This window comes from Pterocles gutturalis, unplaced genomic scaffold (genome assembly GCF_000699245.1).
Source record: "Pterocles gutturalis isolate BGI_N339 unplaced genomic scaffold, ASM69924v1 scaffold46583, whole genome shotgun sequence".
Taxonomy (NCBI): Eukaryota; Metazoa; Chordata; class Aves; order Pterocliformes; family Pteroclidae; genus Pterocles; species Pterocles gutturalis.
The window spans coordinates 44,506-58,920 of NW_010127390.1; the positions used below are offsets into that span (position 1 = coordinate 44,506).

At 34.7% G+C, this 14,415-nt stretch overlaps 1 protein-coding gene across 1 annotated transcript in view; it reads left to right on the top strand.

Annotated features, from left to right (window-relative positions):
• Nucleotides 1-14,033, top strand: part of LOC104465990 (UDP-glucose:glycoprotein glucosyltransferase 2-like) — a 55,822-nt gene extending 41,789 nt beyond the window's left edge. The window contains exons 19-27 of the mRNA XM_010079263.1: nucleotides 417-623; nucleotides 1,999-2,130; nucleotides 3,996-4,123; nucleotides 5,750-5,845; nucleotides 7,637-7,739; nucleotides 9,850-9,929; nucleotides 11,604-11,793; nucleotides 12,664-12,822; nucleotides 13,944-14,033. Coding sequence (XP_010077565.1) covers nucleotides 417-623; nucleotides 1,999-2,130; nucleotides 3,996-4,123; nucleotides 5,750-5,845; nucleotides 7,637-7,739; nucleotides 9,850-9,929; nucleotides 11,604-11,793; nucleotides 12,664-12,822; nucleotides 13,944-14,033 — 1,185 coding nt within the window. The remainder of the gene's footprint in view (nucleotides 1-416; nucleotides 624-1,998; nucleotides 2,131-3,995; nucleotides 4,124-5,749; nucleotides 5,846-7,636; nucleotides 7,740-9,849; nucleotides 9,930-11,603; nucleotides 11,794-12,663; nucleotides 12,823-13,943) is intronic.
• Nucleotides 14,034-14,415: the final 382 nt, after the last annotated feature.

Below are 14,415 nucleotides of genomic sequence, written 5' to 3' on the forward strand. Positions count from 1 at the left end.
CTGCTGATTAGGAATAAAGTGATAAGTGGATACATTTTCTTGTATTTGTTTTATGCTTAGTTTCATTGTTTTTGAAAAATAGAAAAACAACTACAAAAACAGTTCTGAAGTCTGTAAATGAACACGTGTATATCCTTTGTACAAATACACTTCTGCAGAATGCTCAAAGGCATTGTTCTATTGAAAAAAAACCCTTTTCTTTAAAATGTATGCTACAGACTAGGTAAATCCTTACTAATATAATTTTTATTCGTAGTTGAAGTTCTGAATTAGGCATTGATGTATGTTTTCTGAAGACAAATAGCTGCAAAAATTTAAATACTTAAAGGCATTTCACAGAGTTATAATACATATGAATACATTAGGTAACAGCAGATGGACCTGTAAAATTGTGTATTCTGTATTTTTCTTTGCAGAAAACAAGCAGTCATACACGATTTGGGATTTTGAACAATCCTTCATCAAAAATAAAGGAAGATAACACAGCCATTGCGAGAGGAATTTTGACCGCTTTTCTAACCCAAAACAACACCAACTTAAAAAATATCCTAAGTAAACTCAGTAAGGAAGAGACAGCAAAATCACTTGCTGCTGGAACTAAAATTGCTAAATTCCTCATCCCAGTGAGTGCAAACTAAATTAGACTACTTTCTTTTTCACTTTGTATATATTTTATTGTAAGGAGATGTTGTTCAGAGTAACAGTGTTTGGTCAAATGCTATGAAGTTTATAACTCTTATACGGTTTGCCATATACCATCTGCTCAAGCAAATTTGGATTTTTTACAACCTTTATGTGGTGGAAGAATAGAGACTTTCCTTAAAGTAAAGGAAGAAAATATGAGAGTACTGAAAAATATAGAGTACAAATGCTGGATTATTGAGACCAAAATAGTTTAATTTTTAATTGTTGATTTAATTTTTTTATAGCTTGCTCTTAATTAAAATTACAGTATTAATGTTTGTAAAGAATCAAGAATTCAGAAGTAACTGGTTTTACCTTGCTGTTGTTGGTGTGAGCAAAAATAGGCACACGCTGGAGTGGTTGAGGTTAACCAGCATTGTATACTACTGGACAACATTTTCTGGTGTGTTTCTGTGAAAATTCATTGGTTAAAATGCAAATGTTGCTGATTTCAAAGCTCACACATAGCATGGAGCTGAGTTATCAAATAACAGCTGCAAACTACAGTTTTTTTTTCAGGAGGAGCTGTAAATTGTAGTATTTTCATATAGCAAGATTTGGAAGACTAAGAGAACTCTCTGTCTCAGTATTGGAAAATTATTAACTGGTTTGGGTCATGTTCTTATTTTATTGTCTAATAAATTTTGAAAGACATAAAGATAGCTAATTAAGCAGTGTACGCATGTTACTAAGCTATTTTGTTGTATTGATTGTATCTCGATGGATCTATTTGTTTGATCTGTATATTTCTAATGAAGAAATGCATATTGGTAGAGTTTAACATAGCAGGATAATTCTGGCAGGTGAGGCACAGTGCCATTGTAAGCATGGCAAAGTTCCAGCATTTTTTTCCCCACTTGGAACTTTGATTTGTTATGTGTCTTACTGTTGGCTTCCCCAAACCCTGTTTAAGCTGTATCCAATGACACATTGAGATGACTGTTAGGTTTTTAGAGTATTATGGATTTTTTTAATACCTTTTTCCTCAAAGTGAGAATACAGTTCAGTTGATAACAGAGAATTCTATTTTTCATGCAGCTGTGTGCTGGATCGTAGAAAAAAGTGCTTAACCTCAGGCTCAGCTTGCCTGTCAAGGTTATTCACAGTTGCAGAAGGGTGCAAACTGCACACTTGCTAGTTGGGATACTGTGGCTCCACACCAACAGTGGATGTGTTACATTGAAGCTGGGGTGGTTGTTTTATTTTGATTTCTGGTTGTCACATAACTGGAAGAAAATCTTTGATTACTTCAGCTGTTACAAAATTTATTTTTGCTGAATCATTCCACCATCTCATGCTTTACCTTTGCTTTAGGGAATGGATGATAATACTTTTGAGAAGAAGTACAACACTTTAGGAGTGGATATAATTAAAACCCACCAGATGTTCTGCCAGGAGGTTCTTAAGCTGCTTCCTGGGCAAATGGCTGTTATGAGCAATGGCAGGGTAAGAAAAACATTGTCGTCTCTCGGTCTTTTTGTAGGCATTTTTTACCTCCTGGAACTTCAGTTTCAAGCTGAAGAAAATGCATTATATTGATTTCCCACTTATTCAACCTGTTGTTAGAGAATGGTATGAATTGGTTTTTATTTTGTTTTACTCCTAATTTGTTTATTAGCTCTTTTCTATTGAAGCTGCTATGTACATACATCATTCCCATAGCTATTTAAGAGTTAATCTGACAAAATTTTCTAAATAGCGTAACATGCGATGTAGTATTAGTTATATTTAAGAATAAATTTTTATCCTGAAGTTACCTATATTTTACACATTTGGGATAAGATAAACTGAATATATAATAAAAAAAAATTACATTGACTAGGGTAGTTTTTCAAGCTCTAAAACACCAAATTGTTTATAAATATTAAGTTTTCTATGGTCTTAATTCTTAATGTTCAAACAAAAGTATAGTAATTTTGTTGTTTCAATTTCTTGTATGTATATTCTGAAACCAATAACCTTTATTACAGTGTAGCTATAGATGAACTGTGATTAAAAATACAGTATTGGGTTCAATATTTGGTACTTGCTATTGACAGTCACTACCTTACATTACAAATACAATTGATAGAAATTACTCTTTGAGGTAACTCTTCTCTATTTTCTATTTACGTTAGCATCTCATTGCTGGAAACTCTCTTTAAATTGTGTTCTTAGTTACTCTTGTGGATCCGAAATGGCTTTTGAGTTACAACTGAAATACCACCAACGAACCCACAGAAAGCATTTTTGTTGATGAAGCATAAAAGAATTGTGTTGTTTTTTTTGTGTCAACACCCCCCCCATAACTAAATATGCAATGTTATTTTATAAATTGTTATTACTAGTTTGCATGCCTAAAAAAGCTCAAATAATATAATATTTTAAGTTTTGAGGAAATATGTTTCTTAAATACTTGGATAAATTTGATAATGTATATTAATCTATCTGAAAGTGTGCTTTCACTTTAAAAGATTACTTTTAAAAAAGACGTGGGATATCCTTCATTTCTATTCTTGCTATTTCAGCACTGAAGTTTTGTTTTTATAAGGAAATATTTTTTTTCTAATTATGACTTCTACAAAAGTAGCATGGTATTTCATAATCACAGTATGATTTTCCTTATCTCATGCATCATTAATATTAATTAAAAAAATCAAAAGTGGAATTTTGTTAGATAACCTCTCATCTCTACATCCTAGGAGCCCTGTAGGCTCTTGAAGTTGACTTGGGTCAGTTTGACCTGGTTAGACTGTGAGCAGGAAATCCAAACAACATCCTCAAAGCTATTTTCTGGGACTTCAGGGCACCTTCTTTCCCATCAGACACAAAAAACCATAGTAGTTCTGTTTCTTGTCTCTTGATATCTTATCATTGGCTCTTTTCTTCCTTTCTATCCATTCTGCTTCATAAGAGAAGCCTTGAGAAGTGAAGATTGTGTTCACAGAATTAAACAACTAAAGAGTGCGGTAGGCAGATAGTAATTTGAATTTCAGTTTAAAATAATGTACTTAATATACTTTTTCTTAAATTTAGATTTGTTATTTCTAAATATTGTACTCCTTTACATAGGTAGGTATAACAAAAAGCATCATTAATATTTCCATTGCAGCTGCTCTTTGTGGTTGGTCATTAGCTGTAATTATGTTACTGTAAAAACCTAATCCTGCATAGTTACTATACAGTTTAATACTATATAGTTAATAATATTGATGCATATAGGGCTGGGAATTGCATATTGAATATTGTGCATTCATTTAAAATATTAGTGTTTGCTTACAGAAGAAACATTATTGGGACATTCTACACTTAGTAACATTTTTTTCTTTAAGGTACTGGGTCCTTTAGATGAAAATGAATTCTATGCAGAAGACTTTAATTTGTTGGAAAAAATAACATACAGTACCTCAGCGGAGAAGATTAAAGCTATTGTCAAAGAGATGGGGAACAGTAGTAAAAGGTGAAATTCTTTTGCATTTTGAGGCTTTATGATATACTGCATTGTTTATTGCCTGTGACTAATAATCCTTTTGCATGGGAAATATGAACAAAGGTTCAAATGTATAGTCACAGTACTCTTCATACGATATACTCATACATCTACACTCCACATGCACTTAGTCAAACTGTTGTTTGCGTGCTATATGTTTGCTCTCCTCTTACTTAGCATCCGAGTACCTTTACATATGCAGGTTTAACTGTCCTTCATTTCATTTTGGCATTTTCCTGACTGACTTGGTATATTTACCTACTCAAACACTTGCTCTATTTTCTAGAAGAAATGACACATCTGCTAAATTTTATATCACTTTTATGCTTGGCTAATTATGCTACTTAACATAGGTATGCACTAGATATATATAAACTGTATATGTTGGTTTTCAGCCGAACCATGTGTCATTGACCCTGCTGCTAACAGCCTCTTTGGTATCTCATTGTTACAGTACAAAGCAGGAAAAAAAAGCACCCCGTGTTATTCAAGAGACATGCAAACTTTTGTTTGTGTGATCAGGTTAAGGCATAAGAGATCGCTGCTTATCCAGAGAATCATATCCTCTCTAACTTGCCTCATATCATGTGCACAGCTCTGCTAAATTACTCCAAATACTTTATCTAATTTCACTGAATTTACAACCCAGAGGGAAATACAGCTAACTAAACAATTCCTACTAGCTTTTGTTTACTTAAGAGTAGTTATAAAGCATAATAATAAGCTTGATAAAATCCACTGCATCTTAAAACCCCAGTAATATCTGAGTATTGATATTGTAAGTAAGAAAGTGCATTGTCTTTGGGAACTGTTAGAAAAGGAGCCTGTAGAGGCATGGGCAGATGTGGTGCTCTGACACTCTTCACACATCTGTTAATTGAAGAAATGTAAGAATGAGTTCTAGCCAGCTTTTAATCTAAGGATTCAGTTTGTGTACAATGAAGAGAACAAAATTATATTATTTTTATAATATCTATTGACTTCCTGTGTCTCAGTATCATTTCTGTTATCTGTAAGGACTGACACAACTGAAAGACTTAACTACCAGAAAAAACAAATCAATAAGAGGTAGAGCTATCAAGGAGATAAGTAATGAGAGGCAAAACATATTTAATCAAATATTAAGACTTGGTGACACTGAAATAGAACTACTAAGGTTTCTGAGGAAATTCCAGTAAGAAATACCAAAAAAAAATTCAAAGATGTGGCCAAGCAAACCTGAAACTTGTTCATTTATGTTTGTTCCTAGATGTTTTCAAAAATTGCAAAAGGTAAAAAAAAAAAAAAAAAAAAAAGAGCTGTAAACTTCAGCAGATTGTACCATGCAAGCTCTGAAGCTGAATGGTAATCCTGCTAATTCTGCATTGCTTAATTCTTAGAAATGTACAGTTGAGAAGCTCTAAGGCAGTTGTGGTTCCTGAGCATTGTCATGCTAAGTGTTTTACTCAAAGCTACAAATCTCAAGGTGATAATCTTTTTGAAGGATTCAGGATGTGGGCTTTAAAATACCCTTCATGTAGACAGACATACCTTAAAATGTGAACATGTTACTCCTTTTCTAACGAAACACAAATTATGTGTCCTTATTTAATACAGTGGCAGTGATTTGATTATGAAAATAGATGCCCTACTGTCATCTTTGCCTAAAACAGAGATGAGGCAAGATGCTGAATTACTCAAAGAACAACACAGGTAAGTTCTGTCTGCCATGATAATGCACTTAGAGTACTTTCATATGAAAATTAGAATGTACCGATTACTACATAAGCTCTTTGAAAACGTAAGTAAGCATTCCAGTTTTAAAATAAGTTGATTGTAGGGTTGTATGAACAACCTATTCATCTGCCCTAGTGTAATGCATCTTTACCTCTTTCTTAATAAATTAATTAGTAATACCTAATGATTTTCCAGCCTTATCCTTTACTGCAAAAAAAGTGATTACAGTCAGTGTGAATAGGGGTGGTGATCTGGATTTAGAAAACTTGGGAGTCCATACATTTACTAAAATGTTAGAAGTAATTCACAGATTAGAGCTAAAAGAAGCCCCCGCTAATTTTCATTAATGTGGAAAACTCTAGCACAGCTTTTTCTGTTTGTGGAACTCGAGTACTATTGAAAAGGCTACCAAACATGTTTACATTGTATAACAGCTTGTGGTTTAGCAGTCTCTCCTTGACCGTAACTCCTGTGCTCAGCTTGACTCTAAAATACAATTAGATTGGACCCTAAAGTAAAACTAGATTCTATTCAAGTGCATACTGATAGGTCTCGTTGGCACTTAATTCCTGAAGAAAAACTGAGCAGACTGTCTTCAGGTAACAGATTTCCACTTAATAAACTCATATTAGTGTCATTAGTGCATTTATTTGTCTGTTGGCCCCTTGCATTTCTGATCCTAGATTTAGAAAATGAATATGTCACAGGCATTGTCTTTTGTTGTCATTGTTAATCAATGAGACCTTAAATACCAAGATGTGCATCTGTGAGTCTTGGCATCTTTGTAACGGAATACCAACAGTAGGCATTTTTAATCTAAGCTTAGCTGGGGCAAGCTTTCTGCAGCAAAGACAGGTACATTTTTAAAAGGACATATGATAGTACAAGAACCATGATAAAAATAAAAAATTTTAATGCTATTTCCAGATCCTTACTTGTTTTTAGTGGTAAAGCTGCTTTGGTGTGCTCTGCTGATGTACTGGCCCTGTCTAATACTTGTCGAAAGACACGGAGTGAAGTCGGTAGTCTGTTTTAAGTGGCTAACACCTTTTCCAAGGTTATACTAACAGGGAGTAGTATGCTACTACCATATTGGAAGGAGTTTGACTCACTAACGGTACTCACAGTTCTAGGTATATTTTTTTTGGAAAACAAATTCAGATAGTCCATTTTGTGTATTTACAGGGCATGATTTTTTTTTTTTTAAAGTACTAAGTTTTACTAACATTTTCTTCCTGTAGATGCAGAGTGCTTTAGCTAGGGTCTCGTTGACTTTGTCTAACCAAATTTATCAAACTAAATTATTTTCTGGACTGCATAGAGCTAATTCATCCTATCAAGTTTCACACTTCTCAGTTGCCCGTTTTTCCAACTGTTATTTTAAAATTGTGTTACTGCTGGCACTTATCAAATCTGATGATTCTACATATCGGTAAAGGAAACTGTGGACCAGTGACAAAAAGGCCATTCTTAAAATTTTGCTGTGGGTTTTCCTTTTATTTTATTGATTTTGTAATGAGGGCTGTATTTAATCAATAACCAGTATGAAACTATGTAGATTAATGCTAAATTTTAACTGCAGTTCACGTTTAGCTTTTCTAGTGGTGTCACCAGGAGCAATAATGTTTAACTGCTTGAAATGAGGGAAATGTCTTCACAAGCAGTAAAATCTAAAGTGACTCTGATACTACAGATTTGTGCCTAAAAGTGTTCTAAACTTAATTTGTGGAATTTTCATGTCACTTATTTATTAACTTTTTTTAACAGTGTAGTAAAAGTTGATCCCCAACAGAATGAACCATTCTATGATGTTATTGCTATTGTGGATCCATTGACAAGAGAAGCACAGAAGATGTCTCACTTATTGATTGTAAGAGGGTGGTCATTTCTCTTAATTTACACATTTGTAGTTTAATCTTTACTAAACTTTTTCTTATTTCCATGTACAGTGTAGTAAAGGGGTAAACAAAATTTAGGTATTTTTAAAAATATATATTTCTTTATTTAAATTAATATTAAAAAGTTGGCAAAATCTAATTCATCACTGTAAGTACCTTATTTGCAAATAAAATTCAGATGCCCCATGAACCAGTCCTCTTAAAAGTGAGTCCATAAATGCTCTTTACAGTTAATAGAAGGAAAGGAGGAGATTGTCTGTGTAATACAGAGCAAAACGATCTCCTGTCTCAAAATCTTAAGAGGCATATGCTTTCCATTCAACCAAATCACCTTAGTTTTCTGAGGTACCTAAATGAGGTGGTCTAAGTTTCTCCTGTAATATCATCATAAGAAGATTGGACTATAAACCTTTCAGCTCGTGGAAGGGTATTTCTCAGTTGATTAATGCTACCACATATATACAGAAGTCTTCCAACAAGTGTAGCTATTGATCATCTAAAGAGAGACTGTCCTATGTACATAGCTCCTAAAATTATTTTCTTTTTTTCACTAGCTGTAGAATATCACTCTACATCAGGTTCCTTTATAGTTTCCTATTAAAAATGTAAATTTTGTCTTCTCTTTATGGTCTGTTGAAATTCTGAATCCTGTAACTTGATTTTTGCTGCATCTTGTTTTATCTTTTTCTCTGTAGTAATTATGAAAGTTTCATGAATCCTTACATTGCTTTTTCTCCTCCCATTTTCATACCCTTTTATGCCTTTTGTATCAAATGTTGAAGCATCTGCTTACTCTTCATACATAATAGTGAAGCAAAGTAAAACATTTAAAAATTCAATGAAAATTCTGATATTTCAAGACTCTGAAATACTAGCTTTTCTCTAGAACCAGGTCTTTCATTTCACCATTCTTGGTAAAAATGAAAGCTCAATATTAACACATGAAAATATTTTCATTTTGGAATTGACTGGAAACTCTCTGCATTCATCTGGAAGTTCATATTATGGTAAATTAAGTATTAGCAGCAGGTCAAAGGAGGTGGTTCTCCCCCTCTACTCTGCTCTCGTGAGACTCCACCTGGAGTACTGTGTTCAGATGTGGGGCCCCCAACATAAAAAAGACCTGGACCTATTGGAGAGAGTCCAGAGAAGGGCCACAAAATTAATCAGAGGGCTGGAGCACCTCCCCTATGAGGACAGGCTGAAAGAGTTGGGGTTGTTCAGCCTGGAGAAGAGAAGGCTTCAAGGGGACTTAATAGCAGCCTTCCACTACCTGAAGGGGGCTACAGGAGAGATGGGGAGGCACTCGTTATCAGAGAGTGTAGTGTCAGGACAAGGAGTAATGGGTATAAGCTGAAAGAGGGTCAATTTAGACTAGACATTAGGAAGGAATTTTTCACTGTGAGGGTGGTGAGGCACTGGCACAGGTTGCCCAGAGAAGTTGTGGATGCCCCATCCCTGGAGGTGTTCAAGGCCAGGCTGGATGAGGCTTTGAGCAACCTGGTCTAGTAGAGTGTGACCCTGCCCATGGCAGATGGGTTGGAACTAGATGATCTTTAAGGTCCCTTTCCAACCCCAACCACTCTATGATTCTATGATTAAAATAGTTCTCTGAGCTTTACTATATTCAACAATTTACTGTATACAACAGTCTTAGTAAGAGTGAAAGTCATTGTTTTAAGCTTGATTATTGAATAAGAGGCACATGTACTTACAAACTTTAAAGTGCTTAAATCTTCTAGAAAACAGAATATAAGAAAGGTGATAATATAATTTACTCAAGCATTGGAAAGTGGGGATAGCTGCTCTTTAAAAAACTGCATTACTAGGGAAAAACATTAACAAGGTGACTATCAAGAATATCATGTGCTAAATCATGCAGTTTTAGAAAAGGTCAAATCTTTATTTGGAGTATCTGACAACATCCCTTAATACTCAGATACATTTGGAACTTTAAACTGTTTGAGATTTCTACTGAAGCTTGAGAAATGACAGGATGTCACAATGATAACTTTGGCTTATTTTCAAAGTTTGATGATTATGCAGAACCATTTTTTACACACATTTTTTTTTTTTCTCTAGGTGCTCAAAGACATCATCAATATGAAACTCCGGTTGTTTTTGAACTGCAGATCTAAGCTGTCAGAAGTGCCACTGAAGAGGTAAGTAGTTTATGGCTTTTCTTACAAATGCAGGATCTCACTTGGTTTAATAAAAAAAAAGCCATAGAAGTATATATTTCCTTAAAAAATAAACAGTGGTTTATGTTTCTGGATTATTTTGTTGCATTAGTTATTTTCTTTGAATGTAGAAACAGTTTGCATTTGTCTAGAGAAAAATTCTAAGGTGTCAAGCATGGGATCACAGGGAACTGATCTAGTCCATCAGATGCACCGCTCCTAAACAATCCTTAGAGAAATCAATGGAGAATCTTTCATGACTGTGAAAACTTGCAGAGGGAGATTGTCTGCCTGACTTGGTCACTTCTTACAGCCCACTTACTGAGTAATGAATTTTACAGATTAAGTACACTGAAATTCCTCTGAATGAATGTACAGTCTGCATTTGAGATCTCTTTATAATTCATTAAGAATGTTATACCTTGAAAGTACCTGCCTTAAAATGAAGTTTCTTTCAACTGGCTGTGAGGACCAAGGTTCACTAATTCGCTTATAGGCATTTACACTGAAGTGAACTCCCCAGAGAGGATTCCTTTCCCTCTAAACAAAAGCTTTAAGCACTGCCGTCCCTTTGGCAGATACGGTACCTATAACCTTATTATGAAAGAGAGCTGGTAATAATAATAAACACACTTTGCAGGTGTTAGTGCTTGGTTCTTTCCCTGTGCTTCAGAAAGGTGAGAGGAAAAAGTTTTCTGGCAACACTTAGAGAAGTTGAAGATGCCCCATCCCTGGAAGTGTTGACGATCAAGGTGGATGGGGCTTTGAGCAACCTCATCTAGTGGAAGTTGTCCCTGCCCTTGGCAGGGGGTTGGACTAGATGATCTTTAAAGATTCCTTCCAACCCAAACCATTCAATGATTCTATGAGCTGCCCTGCAGAGAGGTTATATTTTTCTTACAGCAATGGTTTCATATGAAGTGCATTCATATACTAGCCCAAATACTTAGTATGACTTGTGTTCCTCCTGATGGTTACAGGAGGAACTTTTCATAGTAATGAAATGTCCTTTTTCACCCCACCCCCCTCCATGTGAAGCATTCTGCTTGCAGCTTTCACACTCTCCATCTTTAGTGCTCTTCTTTCTCTGTTCTGATTCTTCGCATTTTTGTTGAATGTCAGTAGAGGAAGGAAAAAAGTAATCATTATTTTGTTGTTACAAGGATCTTTTACCTGTGGAATAAATGGAGTAAGTGTTGGAGAGAAATAGAGGGACCTGTCCTTTCCTCTGCTCTCTGACTTTGCTCCTGCTAGTGTCAGGAGCTGTTCCCAATGACTCTTTCCTTCCAGAAAAGGTGAGTCCTTTTGCTTAGCTTAGTGATACAGATTCTGATAGTTCAAGGCATTTCACAGTCAAGACGTTTAGATTCACCTCTTGGGTATTCACCTTCCCAACGATTAAGAATGTTAATGGGAACTGTGCATTTTCAGAGCAAAAAATTATCAAAAGCAGATAGATCTGTGTTCATCTACCAGCCCATTTGAGATGCTGTAGGTATTGTCTGATGGTGTTCCAAAAGAACAGGGAGCTAGTGTGCCTGTCCATGTCATAAATTTGGTAAACATTCACTATATATAAAGTATTTTAGAAGAACTTCATGTTCGGAACTTTATGCTTCAGTAGATGTATTTTTTTGAACACTTCTTTTTCAACAGCTTCTATCGTTTTGTTCTGGAACCAGAATTAACTTACGGGATCAACAAGCACCTTCCTTCTGAACCTCTGGCAAAATTCCTGGAACTGCCAGAATCACCGCTTTTGACTCTAAACATGATCACTCCTGAAAGCTGGTTGGTTGAAGCAGTAAACAGTTCCTGTGATCTCGATAACATTCATTTACAGGATGTAAGTAATAGTTTGTAAACATTATAAAACTTGTGTTGGACCTTCTGCTTCCAGAGGGAAATGGAAATCTTGTTGGATTTTTGTCTCTTGTTTTCCAGGAATAGGTTCTGTGGTAATTGATTATTTGGTCAGTATTTTACCATTTTTATTTTCATCATATTTTTTTCACATGCTCTCTTACTTTAAAAAACCCCAAGTCTTAAAAGAAAGCAATGAAACAGAAAAAAATCAGAATGCAGAATTTGTCTGCTGTGTTGAGCTTTATAATGTTTATGGAAGTTTTTGGGTTTTTTTACATAAGAATAAAGCAATTAAGGGATTCTGTGTGCTAACATTCTATTTCTCTTTATTTTTAAAATATTTTTGGTAATAAGATTAATCTAGGTTAATTTTCAAATAAACCTGAATATACTGCTGTTTATTAATTTAGATTAAAATATATTTGACCTTTTTTTAGTTCACAGTTTTTTTGAATTATATTTTTAATCCCTCAGCTCCACTAGATTTGTTTCCGTCACTAAACCTATGCAAAATACTGAGGGTGTTTGATCCACCAAAGCTGTGTATTAGGAAGGTATATTGTGAAAATAAAGGTTGGAATTTACCTTACAAAGGTTGAGGTGCCTCAGCTTCTTCAACAGTTGATTGAGAGAAGATGCATCCAGACAATGATTTATCCTCTTTATATTGGATATCTATTTTAAAACTGAATGAAGTTCTTTCTGGAGGGGCCTTTCTCTTTTTTTTTTTTTTTTTTTTTTAGCTAGTTGAATTTAGATGAGGTAAATACCACACGTTTGTTGTTGTAATATGTTGATTTTTCCACATAGTTAAATTACATAATTTATTGATGAAATGTTCCTTCCACAGATAAAAGGGACAGTTACAGCAGAATATGAACTGGAATATATGTTGCTTGAAGGACATTGCTTTGATGTGACAGCTGGACAACCTCCTCGAGGGTTACAGTTTACTCTGGGCACAAAGAATAATCCTGTAATGGTTGATACTATTGTGATGGCCAACCTAGTAAGTATTAAGTACAGAAATAGTCATTACAGTTGCATGCTCTTCATGAGAATTCTTCATGAGCTTCTTGTTCTTTAAATCCATTTCTCTGTGTTGCAAGCTTAGTAATAATGCTAAAAGTGACAGGAGTATCCTGGAGTTGAGACCATGTACAAAAGAAGATGTGAATCTCTAATTTGCTGAGCTTTCCCCTCCTCCTCTTCTGATCCAGTGTAGGTTTGGATGTAGCCTAATTTTAGACTCTTATGTGAGTCTAAACTTGGAGCCTAATTGCCTTCAGTAGATGGTGGGAGGTAGTTATATTCAGATGGAGATTCCACTGACAAATATAAAGTGTGAATCACATTCTGATTAAAATAACCATTTTTGTTACACAATGATCCAGGCAAAAGATGATTCCTGGTTTAGATAGTTCTCTTAAGTGCTTAAGGCCTCTGTGGGACAAATCTACATCTGGGAATTCCTCTGGTCATTCAAAGTAATAACTTTTGAGTTTTTTGGTAATATGATAAGGAAAGATTAATTTTTATGCGTAAGATCGGTTACCTATCTGCTATTATATTTTCTCTGTAAATATTGTATCAGAAGAAATTAAATACTTAGTAAACTGTCTTTGATTTTTACACAAGTACTGAATACAATTTCAATAGCAGATAATGTTCAACATGATGAAACCTTTAATGATTCTTCACTTTTCAAAGCCTGCTTTGTCTGACTTTCATGTAGTGATAGCTGTATACAGTGTTCGTAAATTGGGAATGAGCTGTTGTTGACTTGGAAAGTTGTTCCAGGCAAAACTTTCAAGTTTTGAAGAAGCTTTTCAGTTTAGGGTCAGTTTAGTGATTTATTTATTTACTGCTCACTGTACACAGTGTAGTTTGTATACAATTCAAATTCAGCTAGAAACAAATGGAGCACTAAAATGCAGTAATATGGACATACAGGAAAGGTGATACTTGGTTGCATCACTGCCATATTACTTTCAAGGCTAACATGACAGTAGGTCATGGTCACTAACTTTTTCTGCAGTACCAAATGTTGAATAATTGATGTTTGTATGTGTGCATGGTTGATTCTGAAAAGCTGACAGAACAAGTAACTGTCTTTCCTTTTTTTCTTAGGGGTATTTTCAGCTGAAAGCAAATCCAGGTGCTTGGACACTGCGATTGCGTAAAGGAAGATCCGAAGAGATTTATCAAGTTTTTTCGTAAGTATTAATCTATCTTTTGGAAACATAAATGAATCTGAAAGTGCAACGTATTTTAAAAAGATCTGATAGTACTGAAGGAAAATGAGCAAAAATAACATCAAAAAATGGAATAAGAAGCAAATGATTGTTTAAAGTTTATGAGAGATACCTTATTTCCTGATAGTCTGAGTTGTTTGGTTGCTCCATGTGTTCTTGAAGGCATTTGGATCTGTTAATGCATAGTAAGCCTAAGATGCTCAGCTAGACTAGATACTAGCAAAATATGTTACTACATATCTACACAGCTACCAGACACTGTCCCTGTCAGTTCCAAGTATGGTTAGTGTTATCCTATAACTGCCTGCACCAAATTCTGTAGCAATGTCACTGGTTGTTTTGTTGAG